Source organism: Pagrus major, chromosome 13 (genome assembly GCF_040436345.1).
Source record: "Pagrus major chromosome 13, Pma_NU_1.0".
NCBI lineage: Eukaryota > Metazoa > Chordata > Actinopteri > Spariformes > Sparidae > Pagrus > Pagrus major.
Window position 1 is genome coordinate 22,333,205 of NC_133227.1, and position 18,887 is coordinate 22,352,091.

Consider the following 18,887-nt stretch of genomic DNA (forward strand, 5'->3'; position numbering starts at 1 on the left):
CTCCCCGTTCCTCTTTTTTCCCCACCTTCTATCACACACAGTATACTCTATTTATTATTCTCCTGTCTCAAATGTGTTGCTCCGGGTGACCAGCAGGGGGTGCTGGTGTCGCCGGAGCGACCTTCAACTCGCCCTTTAAAGTCTTTTAACAAACTTGTAAATATTTTCAGAGTATCTTGCAAAATATCTTAAATCGGCTCTGGTTGGATGGTTTGAATTTGAAAACAATTAGGTCATCAGTATTTTCTTGTCACACAAAATATGGAGAAAAAAAGCTCAATTCATCATATGAGAAACATTAAAATACTGCAGGTTCTCTCTCTACCCCTCTTTTTTTACTAACAGAAAAAACAATGTCTTTGATACTAACAACCTTCTTTTGCTAATCTAACGTATCCACTTCCACAAAATGAAACGGGAGAAAGTGAACGCAACGCTACACCTGCCCCACTTCTCTCCACTCCCTGCAATATTTACTAGGTGACCGTGCTTGTTCCCCGTGTACCTGAGCTGGTGTATCTGCCATCATACCCACCCCTCCGGCTCCACTCACAGGTCTAGGGTATCCAAGCATCTCATTACATAGCAGCTCCGACCATCACTTTACCGAGGGGGAATGACTGAGACTATTTTTGTGCAAACTCAGCTAACTAGCAGTTGCCTTAAATGCACTTTCCCCCCCTCTTTTTATTTCCAGTTATTTTTTCAGGCGGTTGATATTATCATGTAATCTAATGTATATTCTTTTTGTTTTTATTTGACAGATGATTTTTTTTTTTTTTAATCTTTACCCCGTCCGTCTTCCAGCGAGAATTTAACCCCTCCTCCTACTTCTACGTCTAGATTATTAAATAAACTGAAAAAACGAGCAATGCTGTAAAAAATAAAAAAAACATTCATGGCCTTTGACCACAAAGGACAAGTTGTCTTCTTTTCCCATCTTTATTACAAGTATGTTTGGTAATCATTTCTGTTGAATGCAAGCATTTGTTACGCTTCTTATACATCTTCCATTAGTTCACACAATTTTCCATTTGTAGGTCGATACATTTGATTCTTTACAGCTGTCAAAGCTGCTAAAAAACATTAAATACGTTCATATATAACTTTTTTTTTTAAGAATTAATATTCAAAATGCTCTACATCATTCTGTTTAAAGTGATTAAAGGAACAGTCCCCACAAAAATGATTATAATCATCTACTCTACTTAAAGCATTAACTTGTTGTAAAGTACAGCAGATAGCCAACTTAATGCTTCGTGTAATAACTGATTACATGTGTGAGATTGTCCACTGATAGATGAGCAGTGTCCACAAAACATTTCTGGAGCTTCACAGCAAAACGGTGTTGCAGCATTCTCCAGAAAAAAAAACTGAAAAAGGGCTCCATACAGCTCATCTGGAGTAATCCAAGTCTCCAGAAGCCCAGAGATCCCAAATTGACTTGAAAAGACATAATCTAGACCCTCAACGTGCGGTCGACGTGCTAACACTTTTAGCTCAGCAGCTCCAGTGAAGATTTTTGCATCGAAAAGAGTGTAAATAACTTCTTCAGTTGTTCAGTAGAATGCTGCAACACTGTTTTGCTGTGAATCTCCAGAAATGTTTTGTGGACTACGACTTTCCATCAGCATGGGAGAGGATAGATAATGACTGAAATTTCATTTTGGGGTGAACTGTTCCTTTAAGATACAGTACGACAACTTTCATCTATCTTCATTATCTTCTGTGTCCTATTTCTTATCCGGCTTTCCAAAAAGTGTTGACATATTATTTTTTTGTTTAGAAGCTTTTCATCACACATTCTTGTTGCCCAATCGTCATGGAACTGCAGATTTTCCCATTTTATCTGTTGTCTGAGCACTTCAAGTATTTTACATCCACATTTATAAACTATGGCATAAAAGTTCATCCTAAAAGTTCATTCTTGACCTTGGAAAGAGGCAGTAATAGCGATTCTGGAGCTTTCTATCATTTTTAAGTGCTCTGAGACATGGATCTCTTTAGTCATCTTCTTTTTCCAAGGTCAAGAGTAAACTTTTAATCTCATCTGTCATTAATCTCAGTTAACCGGACATTACAATATGTGACCTATTATTGTTTGTGTTGCCCTTTATAGTCGTCTCCTGTCAGTGTCTGTTAGTATCTGTCGTCCGTTGTCCCGGATAATGGAGTTCTGCTCTGTTCAGGTCACGAAGAGGGAAATAGGTTCGGCGCTGTGGCTGGTATTGGTTATTCTTTCATCTGATGCACATGTTTCACTTAATGGACAGAAATAGCAGCAGGAGTAGCTACTGTACAGTCCATCCTTTGCTGTTACATGTCAGTATTATTCATCAATGCAGATATCGTTAAAGTTTTCACACAGCTTCATTCATAAAAACAGCTCAAACGTACAAGTGCTCAGTGTTATGGCACGGTTTTAAGACTTGTGGTGTATTACGAGAATCATGAAGGCTTCAGTTGTCTCAGGAGCTTGTAAACTAGTGGGCTTTTCCACATTTTTTTTTCTTTCAGTTATGCAGCACATAGAGCAGAGTCAGTCCAGGATAACAGTCTGTCTTTTCACTTTACTGTAGTCATGACTGTCCTCGCCAAGCCAGAAGAGAACCAGGGTCGAGTCAGGTTTTATTTTGTGGACCAGCCCTGCCAAAGGATGTTTGTTATAAAAGCACTTCTATCTGTCCTCCTCTCAGCCCCCACACAGAGGTCACTCAGTGATTATATTGTGCTCTGGCTGAATAACTGCCTTTTAAAACCGATTTAAAAATGTAAAAACATGCCATGAAAGACAATTTTTATCTGCAGATTCATTTCAGTCTCTGATGGCGTGTTTGTTGTGTGCACGTGGAAACAGCCTCCTGTGCAGGAAAATCTACCGGAGATGCTTTTTCAGCACAAACCTTCAGCTTAAACCCATTTGACACAAATCAGAAACATGCTTTAATGATGAGTCATTCTGCATGACATGAAGACTGCTGTGCCATTGTGTGTTAGATAGCCGGCCTCGCTGTAAGGGATACAAGATTGAAATGACTGACAACACATCCTTGGAGGCTCTTTAACCTTATTTCAGCAGCAGCTGGTCAGCAGCCAAACCGTCCTAGGCGGATGCAGCTGCCCGGTCTGCTCTGTTCAGCTGCTTAGCAACACTGACTTCATATCTTATACTCCTAATAATCATGTGTGGCTGGCAACTCACTTGTTAGCTTACTCATCTTTTTAACTATAATGAGGGGGGAGATTAATTTCCACAACAAGACAGCAAATGGATAAAAGCATTAACAAAATTGCCAGTTTGCAATGCAGAGTGTTAAAACAACTTGAAGGAGCAAAAATAAGGGACTTATTACAAGCTGAATCTGTTGGCAGTGCATCAGCATTGCGAGGTACGGTGCAAAGCAGCTGAGGTGTGTTTTCTCCCGCAGCTTTTCTTCCTTGCTCATCCGAGCATCCCAAAAGGGCCCTGAATGTAAGTCTTTGTCTTTCCTGATCATCCTGGGCATGCTGCCGAAGGTTCACTGCTCCACTACTGCTGTGAATAATGAGGGGAATTGTTTGCAGTCATTGTTTCTTAGTTTCTAAAAATATACAATAATAAATTAGTTTCATACAGGGGCTGGAGGGGAAAAAAGTTAGAATCAAATGAGTTTTTTATTTTTCATTTTATTTTAATTTCAGCTGTCAGTTCAGTTTAGTTTCAGTTGGTTGCTGGAGTGGGATTGCTTGTTTTAGTTTAGATTGTTATCCTCGCCAAGGAGGTTATTCATCAACAACACTTACAGCAGCTTTAAGAAAAGATATTACAACATAAAATGCAACACTTAATGAAAGTAATTGACTCAAAGTCATGTAGACATCAATCTCAATATGCACATGCATATTGAGATTGATGCCTCCACACGTGCGACTAAAATTAAAGACATTTCCTGTATTTATTTTTTAAAATGCTGTACAAAATATTGTTTCAGTTTTCTCTAAAGTCTAGATTTTATTTTTACTTCAATAAGCTAAAATGTTTTTCTTCCCACCTTAAACTTCATTTTCATTGTAGTTTAAGTAAATTATAATAACACTGAGCCAGAGCCACCAAATAAACTGTAGCTGTGAGGGCATTAAATTGTATCCTATCATTCAAGTGGCAGACTGGCTGACTTGGTACGTAGGCTCAAATACAGGTGTGCTGTGAGACTAAACCCACAAATCTCATGCAGGGTTGATCAAGAGTATCTGCGTACATTTCTTGTTTTGCAGTTTATACTTCATCACTCATTTTATGAAACAAGTTTGAACCAGTGCAGATCCCACTTGGAACTCGTCAGACATGGTGCATTACGGTTTGATTAACTCCTGCTGACTCGCCTGTGGAACAATGGCCCAGTTACCCATTTCTTTTAAGGTCTCACTCGCCGTGAGGCCCTTTGTGCCAGATCCATGAAGAGCATTCGGCGTGAATTTGCCAAACTGTCCTGTCTGCCATCACTCCATCATGCCTGGATGAACATGCACTTAGGCCAGTGGCAACATGAGAGCTATTGACTTATGGGGGACATTCATTTTAACTACCTACTGTACCTTACATCCATTTTTAATATGAAGATTGGCGATAGGCTCCTGCTTTGTTCCTGCACTGCTGCTGTCGTTGCTTTAAAAGCCTCATTAAGTCAGAGCCATATCCTGTTAGAGAGCTGCTTCCCTCATGCAACGGAAATATATTTATCATATATGTAGTTTTAATGTAGCAACGTTATGGGTTTTTATTTATTAGATATGTGTCAACTGCTGTCCATGTCTTTGCCCCGCTTTTACTGTACATGCCTGACATCATGTTTTAAACTTGTTTCTTGATTTTAGGTTTCTGGGAGCTACAGATGAAAACTATCCTGTGGGTTTATTCTGTCATAGTAACAGTAATCTTCATTAATGTGCACTGTCCCTGAGAAACAAGCTAGATAGATAAAAAATAAATAAATAAGTTAAACAAGTATTTCACCTTGTAATCACACAAATGAAGAGCTGACTATAGAGGCTAATGTTTGAATTTGATGTCATCTTCATAAAGTATGTATTGGAATTTATATTTGATAATGTACCTGCGATGAATTACTGAACATATAATATGATATATTATCTATATATTGACCATTATACCAATTATTTACATTTTTCATATACTTTAAAAAGGTGCTATACACAACATTAAGATATCTAGTGATTCCAACATTTGCTAAATACCCATCATCACACCTCATTTTGAGGTGGAAAAAAACAACCCATCTAATGATTTTTTGTTTCTTTATGATCAGACGGGCTTACTGTAACAATGAACAATTGAAAAACTCACCCAAAATGATTGTATTTATGGGCTGTAGGGGAGCGCTACAGCAACAGGTCAAGATTATTTTTATGTAATAGGCCAATTCCTTAAAGGGCAGTAATGTGATATTCTTATGATGAGCAGTGGTGGCAAAAGTACACACAAGCTTTACTCGAGTAAAAGTGTTAAAAACTGTAAGGAGTAGAAAGCACAGATATCTGTGTTTATATATAGGGAGTAAAAGTAAAAAGTTGTCAGAAAAATAAATACTCAAGAAAAGTGCAGATACCTGAAAAATCTAACAAAGTACTTGTACACCTCTGATGATGTGGGTGGGCTGACAGTAAAGGAATGAGCAAACTTGAGGTTAGTATGCGATTGAAGTACCTTTAAAGATATTTCTTAATCTTCTTGAGCAGGTACGGTGTGGAGACACTGTGAGGTGTATTATAAAGCAGGAGGATGAAAGAACCGGATGAGAGTGGAGAGGGTGAGTAATCCCTGATTTAGAGGTAAGTGCTCAAAACCAAGTGCAAAAAAACCAAAAGACATGCTGTATAAATGAGGACAGCTAACAAGTCAATTATTTTATCAATACAAAAAAATAGTATTGCGTTTTGTTTTTTTTAAGAAACGGCACACAGAGGGGAAAGAACGGCCATCATGACATCACCGACATTGAAAGCCAGACAGTGTGTGCTGATGGCTCCACTGCCCTCCAGTCAGTCTGCTCCGTCCAGACTACCGTTAAAGGGTACAAACATCTGCACCAGCCTCTGAGTGCTGTCCTTGATCTCTCATACAATATATCTGTCTTTTGAAGTTGCCTGACCTGGTTGGTGTCAGTGAGTGAAAATCTAAAGACTACTGTCAGCTTTTTTAGTTTGTCCCGTTTCTCTCAGCATTATTTACTGTCTAAACACAAGCAACATACTGGAGGGAAGGAGGACAGGACAGACGGAGACTCCTTAGGTCACCATACTGGAGAATAACAAAGGCGGGATATTTCAGTGGGATCTTTATGCTTTAATCACATTCATGTGATGTGGGGAAATTTGTGCTGGCCTGACAAGTCGCTGCGCTGGATGCCAGCAGAGCCACAGGAACAGCGACAGTGGTATTTGGAGAGGAATGTGTGGAAATAGAGCTGCTTATCATATTTTACACAGCTTTGGTACCACGAAAAATATCTGCACTCAGCCATCCTTAGAGAATAAAGTGCTCGGTCACTCTTTTTTTCCTCCTTGCCTGTGTATTTGAACTCACGGGCCTTCTCTTAGTGTCAGTAAAGAAATCTTCAAATCTGGCAACATTTTGAACTACAAGAAAAGATGCCTGATACTATTGATACATTTGCTAGTTAATTCTTCTCCTCTGTCTCACAAACTGACAAACAAAATCAGTCATTTAAAAGTTTATGTTTGGTTGCCGTTGCCTCTGAGCATAACAGAGAAATACTGGATGCTGGCTCGACTGCCGTGCCCCATGACGTGGCCTCCTCGGCAGCCAAGGCTTCATTTCAGTGATGACAACCTGTTAGATGAGACCTGAGGATGTCCCCTGTTTGATTTCACTGTAGCCTACAGTGTGGCTGACCTTGAAACTCCTTCTCATCTCTGTGGACTCTCTGTCACACTCATACACACACACACACACTTAGCACTTCAATGGGATCTGGAGGGCAGTTATTTCTAATCCAGTTGATGAAAACTCCCACCAAGCCTCAATCTCACAGTGAAACCTAAGGCTTCCTCATACTGTGTCAGGGATGATATGAAAAGTCATCACCAAAACAATTGCAATTCATGATATTATTCCAATAATCATCAAATATGCTTAAAACTCTGAAAATGGCACTAAAACATACTGGAGTCACGTTACTTTGTGGGGGGATACAAAGGGCAAACTGAGGCTTAAGCCGTGGTGACAGTGCCAAGAAACTGCAGGCTGCTCTTGTGACAATTCAAAATATATCAGGAAATTAATGTTGGACTTCAACTTATTGAGCTAGACAGCTTTTCGGGTCATTCGTGTTACAGTTGTGATTATCCCGATAAAAGAAATCTAAGAAGTTTTTCAATCCCTGTTAATGATAAGATCTTATCCTCACATCCCTACCAGGCACACGGTGAACAGGACAGAACTGAAATTATTCTTTCAACTTTTAATCCGTATCAACTTGAGCTGCAACAATTAGTCGATAAATGGTTTGAAAGAAACTTAATCATCAGCTGTTTTGACCGCTTCAGTAAATTTTTTAAGCAAAAATGTCAAAACATTTGCTGGTTCCAGGTTCTTAGATGTAAAATTTGCTGCTTTTCTTTGTCGTTTATCACAGTAAATAAAGAGTTTTGGGTTTGGAAATTGTCAGACATGGTGCATTGCATGATGGGAATAGTGAGTAAATTATATTGTTAATTAAGAATCTGTGTTCTTTTGTTGGACTGTTGATGTGACTAAAGACTGAGATCATAACCTACATGATAAATAGACACAAAGAACTCACCTTGAAGTCTTTCTCACTCAGTGTTTTCCAGTCTTGTTCCTGGAGGCCTCCTGCCCTGCATGTTTTAGGTGTTCCCCTGCCTCAACACACCTGATTCAAATGAATGGATCGTTATCAGGCATCAGCAGAGTTTGACGATGAGCTGATCAGGTTAATCAGGTGCGTTGGAGCAGTGAATCATCTAAAACATCCAGGAACAGGATTGGAAAACACTGTTCTCACTGGTTTGTAGAGGACAGAGAAGCTTCATTTCACCTCTTGTTCTTCTGGAGTATAAGAGGAGGGAACAGCCTACAAACAAACAGACTCAGTGTGACTTCTTTGACCCCCCTCATACTTGTGAAACATGCTGATACATGGCTGTTACATAATTGTATTCGAGTGACGGTGTTGACTCCTGTTTCCTTTTGTTACCCTCTCCACTCAGCAGTCTCTCAGTTTGAGTCCTGCTGCCCGAAAGCTGCTTGTCTCCTGCTGGCCATTGCTGACACGATCCTGTCTAATTTGTGCTTGTGTAAGTGAGTCATCACCCCGGGGTGTCGCTGCTGAAGGCCCAGATGAGCACTTGAAGACACATCAGCTGTAGCCTGCTTTGAGATGAGGTGTTATCGCCTGGCCGAGAGGTTTGAACACAGGTGTGGCGACATATCAAACGTCTTAAGTGGTGCTGAAAGGACAGCTCCGTCAGTACTTTGGCAGTGGTGTAATGTAACTAAGTATATTACCTTAAAGTACTGTACTTAAATACACATTCAAGGTACTTTTACTTTACTTTTTATGCAACTTCATACTTATATTCCACTACATCTCAGAGGCACATATTGTACTTTTGCTGCACTACATTTGTCTGACAGCTTTAGATACTTTTCTTCTTGTCCAGTGAAAACCATGTGTCTCCAAATGTGTTGTTATTGAATATTTGTGATAAACTGAATGATTAAAAGTTCCTTTTATGAGTTTGGAAAATTCTCCTACTTCTTAAGCTACATAAACTATTTAAAACCCTGCTGGATTTGCTGGAAAATGCATCAAAAGCTGCTTTGAAACAGCAGAAAACAACCAAACAACAAAATAGTAAATGAACCAAAAAATAAAGAGAATAAAAGGCAGAGGAGGCATTTTCTGTTTTTTTTAGCTCTTTGTTTTTGACATGGCTGATACCCATGGTGAACATTGATCCAAAAAAGTTGAAAACAGGCTGTTTTTCTTACACCATGGAAACTTGACGTCCCAAACCACATGCTGATCTTATAGTAGTAAGTAGCAAAAAGGGCACACATTGGAAACCTGCTGCACACACCTGTGTACACTTGATTCATATAAGGTCACAGACTATTGAAACAACTGAATATTAGGATCCATACAGCTCGTCCTAGTGTAATCCAACTCTCTGGAAGCCACGAGCTTCTGAACTGATTTGAAAAGATGTCAGTTAGAATATCTTTTAGCCAAAATCTTCATTTTAAAAGCCTCAGCATGCACCCTTTCTGAAGTGGGTTCATGAACATGACCGCTCGTCGTTGGTTTAAATAACATCTTTCAAAATCAGTTTGGACTATCGCGGCTTCTGGAGACTTGGTTCACACCGGATGAGCAGTATGGAGCCATCTTGTGTCTTTTTTGGTTGTTTTGTTTTTAGGTTTTAAAACAAGTCCCCATTTACTTCAGCTGTTTAGGAGAATGCTGCAACGCCGTTTTACCGTGACGCTCCAGAAATGTTTTATCGACTAAGAAACTTCACCTGACTTTCCATCGGCATGACGGTGAGCAGATGATGGCTGAATTTTCACTCTTGGCTTAACTTTTCCTTTAAATCAAATAGCCTACTTTACTGTATGTCCATGGGAGAGGGTCATCTGGCCCTCTGGTTTTCACTGGCTCATTTAAAGTACAAACTTAGCCAAACACATACAAACGTGTATTTTAATAAACTCATTTTAAACCTGAGATAAGCCACCTATGCACCACTACAGTGCCACCTCTGGCTTTAACTCAACTCCTGCCTGACTGTCAGCTCAGGCTTCCTCACAGCACGACACACACACACACACACAGGCACACACACCACTTCAGCACTAGTTTCCCCGTCTTTCTCGGTCACTTGTGCACGGCTCCAGCATGGCAGAGCGCAGAGGAAACCGGGACAAGGCAGAGGACGACCTGCCGGTTTATCTCGCCCGGCCCGGCACGGCCGACCAGGTGCCCCGGCAGAAATACGGCGGCTTGTTTTGCAGCGTCGAGGGCGCGTTTGAGAGTAAAACCATAGACTTTGATGCCCTGAGCGTCGGCCAGAGGGGCTCCCGCACCCCGAGGACCGCCAAGCGAGAGACCGGCCAGGAGGCGAGGAGCCCGGCCAGTGAGCACAGGAGCACCCCCGGTGCGGAGAGGCAGAGAGACACGGCTCAGGTTGAGATCCGGAGCAGCTGCGCGAAAGAAGTGTTGCAGAACCTGGGAGAGGAAAAGGTAAGAAGAAGAAGAGGAGGAAGAAGATTGTAACTTTAAGCTGCAGACTGATGCAGCATGTGTGAATGACAGGAGTGGTTCCTGCAGTGTGTGTGTGCATGCTTGTTGTACTTTTCCCCCTCTTTTGTTGTTTTAAAGAGTGATATTTAATAATGCAAAATCGTCCATTAGAATATCAAACAAAAAATATGTATGAGACGGTTAATAATCTGCAAGATTAACTGACTCACAACTGCCTAAAATGACAGTGATGCTGTCAAGCTGGGTGGGCCACACCTAAATAAAACCTGGAAATCCATTAATCCACATTCACATTCACGATTAACAGATAAAGAGGATGGATTGAAGCCCAATGCATTTGGGATATGTTATTAATGAAACCCTAAATTGTGCAGCCACATCACTGTATGGCGTGTTGGATTACGTATTGGGAAATATAAAGCTGCCAAAGGAAATTGTATGAGCAATTTAACTGCACCGAAGAATAGATACAACATCTTGCCAAGTAATAAGTGAATAATGCATGTCAAAGAGCAGGAAACTAAGAGTTAACAGCCATGAGTGGAGTTGGAGTGAAGCAAATGTAATTTCTCTGCTAACAGAATCAGTTTTTTAAGGTATGCCTGTTTGGCAAAAAATGGCTGGGAAATGAGAAAGACTTAGCCAACATCCAGTTACATTTGTTCATCGAGTATAATTCTTAAACCCCGGAGGAATAGTGCAGCCTGTGTGGCGAGACAGTAAGATTGAAGCAACCAAGGCCACAGAGGCACAGAACAAGGCTGGAAAACCTCAAGGCTGGACAAAGGAAAAGTTCTGTCATCGCTACAGGCTCCACTGCAGACATTATTTCCTTCTGTATTAGTGAAACCACAGAGCTGGCGACCGTGACGCTGAATATAGTACTGAAAACAAATGCAACAAGTGTTGACCACATATTTAGAAACATATCGGCCTGCCAGTATTGTGTGACAACTGTTGGTCCATCATCGAAGCAACAAGCTGAAATGAAAGCCATTGAGCTGATAGAGTCTGTGCATGCTTAGTGTAGGTGATGTTGTTTCACACAGGTTAGAAATGTAATACTCATGAAATGCAGCTGAGAAATTTGAGCATTTTGTTTGCTCAAAGCCTGCAGTGCATGAACTGGGAAAAAGAAATAAAACACCTTCTATAGCATCTCATTCAGAACAGCTTCACCTGGTACAACTGCCTGCTAAAGACATCCAATTAAACTTGTGCAGACACATGATACAGGTTAAAACAATTAAGCTGAAGGAATGAACATTAGAAACCATAGTGATTCCAGTGAAGAAGCAACAGTACGGCCCTCAGGTGGCGGTAGAGTAACACTGTACTTCAAATTATATGAAAATGAATCCGATCTGACTCCAAAATCAGACTCTTTTAAAGTAAGGTATGGTCAGAATTTTAGCTTAAAACTTTCAAAAGATGAACTAACATTAAGTGAAAGTTTGTCATAATGTCAAAGACGTCTTTGTTCTGTGTTACAGAGATTATCCACTGAAGTTAGCATGCTAACCAGCTAGCCCTGGCCCATCCTGTCTCCTAACATCACTTATAGTCCGATAGCCGCTGTAGTTTTAGCTCTTGCTACATTTCACAAGCTCTCTTAGCTTTAAGTGTAATAACTGAACAAAATAAACTCACAAAATGTCATGAAAGGAAAAACTTACTCTGTTTTCCTTACTAAACAGGAAAATACAACCGTACACCATCTGAACTAAGAAAAAATGTTTTGTCTTCCACAATCACCTCTGGTTAGGTTGAAACACATCCTGAATTCACTAAGTAAGATGTGAAAATATTCCGGTTCTACAAACCTTTTAGCCCGCTGATAATGGCTGACTCTTTTTTGCCTGGCTCCTCTGCGCACCTCTCCCATCCTGTCTTCTCGTCCCCAGAATTGAAGTCCCGGTCAGAGCTGCTGTAAATCACCTCCGTACTTTATACCCTTTCCTGAAAGTGGCATCTGTCGGTCTCGGATGTGTTCAGTCCCAGTTGGGTGTCCGTCCGTGTTCACCCTCAGGCTGCAAGAGATAGCTCACTTAGCTCCACAGCTAACTGAGCCAGGAGCTAATTAGCTAACAGTAGTTAACTACATCCAAAGGCAGCTAGCAAAGAGCAGCAGTTGACGATTATTCGGGTGATGGTGCCCCCATATTTTTGGAGCTACCTTAGAACTCTGACCATATTTTACAAATTAAACCTTTAACTTCACACAGTGCTTCCACTTTATTAGATATACTTAATTACATTCAGCGCAATGTAATAGAGCAGACCTGAAAAAATCCCACTTTAGGAAGAACTTTATGATTTTTGTTCTCTTTTTTGTTGAGGTAGAGGTGTTAATTTAGCTATGTAGTCTCTTTGGAGACTGAAGTATGAGGTTCTTGTAGTAAAGAAAAAAAAGAGTTTTCAGGTGGTTGCAATGACTGTTGCAGCGTACCAGCAACAGGCTGACCTTTGTCGTATGCTTGAAGTTAGGTCAGGTTTAGGTAAGAAAACTACTTTGTTAAGTTTAGGAAAGCATCTTGGTTTGGCTTAACATAGCTATGTTACTCATATTGCTTCAGTTACCAACATGCCGACATTACATAATATAATGTAAGTTACGTCATGAACATGACTTTCATACAACACACAAACAGCGGTCTGCTGGGTAAAAGTCCTGTGCTTGTTTGACTCAACCATTCCTCCTACATATGTGGACTTTGTTGTCTTTTCGCCTGACATCCTCCTTTGCTCCTTTCCTCCTGCTGTAATATGTACAACAGCCACTAGAGGTTGCTGCCAAACAAGAAATGTAAACAGGGGTCGTAATAAGCTGCTTTTGCTGTCGACCTTTATGGTCGCTTTTTTGATGAGGACAAGCTGTGGTTGTTTTTCGGTTGGTTCAGTTGATTATAATCAGCATGGTGGTGCATTGGTTAGTGCTGTTGCCTCACAGCAAGGTTTCAAATCCCACTGGGGCAGGGCCTTTCTGTGCGTAGTTTGCATGTTCTCCCCGGGCTTGCATGGTTTTCCTCCGGGTACTCTGGCTAAAATCTGGAATTGGTCCACGGGTGTTCAGGTTAACCCGTGCCCACTGCTCCCTCAGGATGGGTTAAATGCAGAGTACTGGGTTCACTACGTTGTACATTGTATGATATGTGATCGAAGAAAGATTCCTCCTTCCTTAATTATTATGCAGTTGAAGCTTAATAGAAGGAACTGAATGGTTTCTAGGGCGTGCATTTCAGAGTCACACAGTTAGAAATAATTGTAGAAGAAGTTGTAAGAAGTGGATGAGAGTAAAGTCATTGGTAGTAGTTAGAGTCCCATTATGCAAACCTATAATCAGTAGGTGATGTGAGGGAGGATGTACGTGTATATATGGCACCATAGAGAGGTTAAGAGAGATTTTTTCACCGCAGCCCCACTGAATGAAGCGGAGCAATGTGAAGCAAATTATAAGTCTCTGTTACCCTCCACCGACACATTCAGTAATTAGAGGAACTTTGACGAAGTCAGCAAACAAAACAATGCATGTTTTTTTTTTTTTTTAACTTTATTTGTTGTATTGTCTCCAAAAGGATATATCAACAAAACTGATTTCTGATAGTAAAGTCCAAATGTGGAAGCACTTTTAATCGAGTTTAAAGTTTAGAGTGTTTTCGAGTTGTATATAACTCAAAAAGTCAGGGCAAACAAAGTGTATGGAAGAAAAAGAGGGAGAAGTACGCGGTGATAACATCTGTATGTGTTACCAAGCAGGAGCACTAAATATTTACTACATCCACCCTGAAATAACACTTGTTTTGAATAGAGAAGTTGGTTCTTCACTTGACTGAGATCACTCTCTGGGCACCAAAAATGATGATTCATGTCTCTCACTCTCTCTCTCTCTTTCTCCCTTTGGCACACACACACTCTCATCAACTCACACACACACTCACCCACACACTCGCAATTATGGCTCAGCAGAGGAAAAGACACCATTAGACAAAGTGAGGTTGATTACTCGTTAGTCATTGCAGGGCTGGCCACATATTGGCACACACACACACGCACACACACACACACACATAAAGCATGAATGGAGCAAATTGATTTTTATAAGGAGCAGGAAAGAGTTAAACGCTGTGGAATGATCTGATGTAATACAATATGTCATAGATTACAGTCAAATAGAGTCCAATAAAATTTAATTGGCTGCTCGGATGCATAAATGTATCATCAGCCTGACGTCAGCTCTGGTCCGAAATCAGCAGCTGTGTTCGCTGTGATCATGTTTAGTGTGTGTTGCTTTAGAGGAAACCAATGACAACGCAGTGTCTTACGGTATATTAAAGGGTTATCAATGAAATTCTGTTTTTCTTCAGTGTGTTTGCACAATTTACCTTTTTTTTAAGTATTAGACAATATTTTAAAGCAACATTATGTAGTATTTTGTGCGATTTTGAAGCTTAACAAGCTGTTGGCAATGAGAATAAAAAGACAGTCTGAAGCTCTCTTACTTGGTCACTGTCTCTTTTTCTCTTCTTAGTTTCTTAGGTTCATCTGTAGAGGATGCTAGCTTTGGTTCCGGTACCTATTCTGGCCTTGGGCGGTGTAAAGCTATCACTAACTTGTAGCTATACTACGCAGCAATTGCAGGTTACTTTCAGGAAACTCAGTAAATCACTGTGAGTTGATGCAGAGCAGCTTGAGGACATGATGGGTAAACCAGACGACATCTTTTCATAGAATATGGTCCAGTTTCACCAAAATCTACCCACTCACCGAAGTAACATAGGGAGGAAACAAGCAATAGAGGGGTGGAGTGGCTGAGACAGAGACGCTGTTCACTTTATTACAAGTCACTCTGACAACATGATTCATTAAGCTATCATTTTAAGGTAAATTAATTACATAATGTTGCTTTTAGTAGTTCAACATCTTGTTCTCAAAAGTCCCACATCATCACTTAAAGTCTGCGTAATCATTTTCTGTGACTGTCAGAGTCCAAACACTTTTAGGCCATTTGATTTAAATCTCCCTTATTGTTCCTCAGACTTGAATACTGCTGCTGTTTCTGCTGTGGTGGCAGATCTCTTATCTGCCGTCTCCCAACATTGATTCAGCTTGCGGGCAGAAGAGGTACAGGCCAGTTTGGGGAATGACTCAAGCCACACAGCTCTGTTTATTTCCGGAAAAAGTTCACAGTGTAGTTTGAACTGTTTGTCCTTATAATGCACGCCTCGGTGATTCCTGTGCTCTTATTGATTCACAGTCTGACAGTTTGAGACTGGGCTGGTGCACGCACACTAACCATAACCTTGTTGAATCCTCACATCCTCATCACAACGTTTTACTTTCTCTTCTGAATCTTAAATGCAACCTTTAATAGCCTTGACAAAGTATAAAATGATGTCTTTCCTCTAAGCATGTATGTTCGGCAGACATCTTCTGTGTGGCAGACAGCCAGTTTCCCCCCATGTGGCCTCAGACTGAACTGCAGTATTGCACCTCCTGAGGGAGCAGATGATTCAGCACAAATCAGCATGCAGAGAGTCTGACTGTGTGCGGTTTTTTTTGTTTTGTTTGGAAACAGTTTGAAGACATCAGACTGACACCGGCGTCGGGACATGCTTACTCTTCTGACAGTCACGGTTAACATGAATGTTTTCATACCACTACTGACAAGTGGCAAAGCTGCCTGTTTATGCTGTTTGTCACTCTATAATGCTGGAGTTCTTACGTGGTAAAATCACTTAGATGTTCAATAAAGCTTGTGTTGATGTTGGAGTAAATGTAAACAAATACGATCATAATTATAGATTTTTTAGGTTTCCTCCCGTCTGGGGAGCTAATGAGTGCAATCAGCTGCTGTAATAGAGTAAAAAACGGGGAGTGGTCCGCCAGATGTCCAGAGGAGCTGCTTTGGGGATGAACCACCCCCCCCTTCTTTGTTATCCTGCAGGGTGGTGGTCAGACTGGGAGGAGCAAATAATACAGTGACGTTTAAGCTTATCCATATGCACACATTTCATATTTATTTATGTATTTTTAATTAACCCCTGTTAAACCAGGTCAGTGCATTAAGAATCTATTTTTTAAGGGAGATACATGAAAGAACAATAAATAAACAACAACCAAACATAAGCATAAGTTGCATTTAAACATAGAAATAAATGCACAACGTTGACATCCAAAAGAATATGCCTTTAATTCTCTCAATTTGGATTCAAAAGCTTTAAATGAGTTTAATTCTTTGGGTTTCAAGTCAATCTGAGATGTAGCAGAATACAGAATTACACATCTACCTACTGTATTTATGTGAGCCATAATTATATAAAGTAAATTATGAAGGCATCCTTCAGGGTAGTTATTAAAAATGTAGTTGGTAGAACATGATTAAAGACACTGGAAGAGAAAGAGAGCATCATTAAAGGAGTGAACCACCAGTTTTACACATAATTGTCAGTCATGGGGTGTATTACTCAGGCTTGTCCTTTTGGAAAATCTGTATCGCGAATATAACCCTGATGAGCTGGGCCAGATCGAGACACATGCAAGGATCTACGCTCACCTAAAATAACACAATCTCAAATCTAAGACTTAATTTAAATGTTCATAATTTTCTTTAATTCATTTATGTTTTCTTAGCTTAGCTTGAATGTGCAGGGGAAAGTAATAAGTAGTGAAAGTCAGTCCGTTCAAATATCTAGATTTGAATGAGCAAAGACACATTACAATGAAATGTAAAAAGCAAATCAATAAAATGTGTAATGTCGGGTAATATTTGTCCTATAAATACATGGGTAACCAATTGTGTATGAATACAGCAATGTAAAAAGACATGCTAAAATATGTATCTAACTAGATTAATGAGCATAATAGTAATAATCATGTGGCAGTTATCTTGTTTTCTAAATATGAAAAAGGTTATCTCAGATTGGGATTGGACACTTGGGCGGAACAATGAAAAGACACTGTTGCATTATGGGAAATGAAGGATTCAGTTATTGGAGGTTGGACTCTCAGCCTCTGTTGCTTCGATGTTGACCATCTTTATTTAATTTTGGAAAAGCATCACTAAAGTGCTTTAACTCCTGCCAGATTTATCCGACTACCCACGTCATTCTTGTGCTTGTGCGTGTGTTGACTTTTTCACCCAGAAAAACTCATAAATGAAATCTCCTGAGCATGAAATTCAAAACTTTCCTGCACTCGCCAGTTTCAAAAAAAGTAGATCTTTTGCCTTCCTAAGGTATAAAGTGATCACACATTAGCAAAGTTATTAAATAATCATAGTAATGTGTATTAAAGTGAACTTTTCCATTAAGGGTCACCAAGGCGCCCAGTGTGCTGGTGAAGCAGTGATGACCTGACAGAGTCTTTTCTGCATCGTTGATCTGTCTGAGTCCTGTCTGTCTGTCACTGTCAGCTGGTTAATGTGCTCTGCAGAGGTAGCAAGCCTGCAAACTTCAAGTGTGTTTGTTGACGCTTTCTCCACAGCCTGGGAATGCTGAGGTAATGCTTTACTGACTGACTGCCATGAAAGGACATGTCAGCATGCAGGCGCCGTGTCCTCTTGTAGCCAGAGGCAGGAGGGAAACAATCAGTACGCTATTGATTTGTATGAAAATATCTGTCTTTTTAAAGCGTATTTCCTCCGAATATAAACAGTTTTAGATTGCAGAGAAAGGTTGAGGGTGAGATGCTACATTGAGATGTTTATAAGAAAATATATTTGGTCATTATGTGCACTTGAAAACATTAACACAAGGTGAGCTAGGCATTGTGAACTCACATGTATGCACACACATGTAAAGCATCAACAAAAACAGATACCTGATGCAATGAAAATTAAAATACATACATGAAAAATATTAAATGATTGCCTTTTTGATCGCTCTAAAGCTTTACCCCTGTGTTATGAAGATATATGATGGTTGAAATGTCACAGGTAGGTTAATACTTCTGCATTCTGAAGATAAGACGGGGGAATTTTATTTTGTGTGTGACTGATTTCGGAAGCATCTTTATCCGAATTACATTTTTTGACAGTTTTTCCCCAAAATTTGAAAAAACAAACCATTGAAAGGTTTTACAATAAACATCTTGTTTAGGCCTAAAAAGATTAGATATGCAGCATGGATATTAATCAGATTTTTCAACATATTTTGCACATAAATATACCAAAACTTAACTAAAAAAGAGCGACTAGTACGAGTAAATCTCTGTCTCACTTTAAAACAATGATGAATGAGTGTATGATTTAACAGCTGATGGTCGTAGTGTATGTATTTTAATAATAACACACACACTCGGACATGCACAGGCACACCCTCAGTCACGTGCCTCCTCATTATGGGTGCATTAGCGTTGAGGAGGGGAGACGGTGGAGGAAACGACTAGTGGAGTGAGAGGAGGGGGGGATCCACTTTAGGTCCAAACAAAAGAGACACATGGCTGGGTGGGGACATGCAGAGACAGGGAGAGAGAGAGAGAGAGTGTGTGTGTGTGTGTGTGTGTCATGGTGAGTAGACATGTGGGGTGTGTAGTGTGGTGGGCAGGCTCTGTGACAGCTGCTACACCATTTTGCACCTCCTC

General features: G+C 40.2%; 1 protein-coding gene across 2 annotated transcripts in view; it reads left to right on the forward strand.

Moving 5' to 3' along the window:
- Positions 1-9,915: 9,915 nt before the first annotated feature.
- The window catches only part of dpysl3 (dihydropyrimidinase like 3), a 48,930-nt gene continuing 39,958 nt past the window's right edge, over positions 9,916-18,887 (forward strand). For both annotated transcript variants that reach the window (XM_073480107.1, XM_073480108.1), the window contains exon 1: positions 9,916-10,286. In XM_073480107.1, coding sequence (XP_073336208.1) covers positions 9,942-10,286 — 345 coding nt within the window. In that variant the 5' untranslated portion in view covers positions 9,916-9,941. The remainder of the gene's footprint in view (positions 10,287-18,887) is intronic.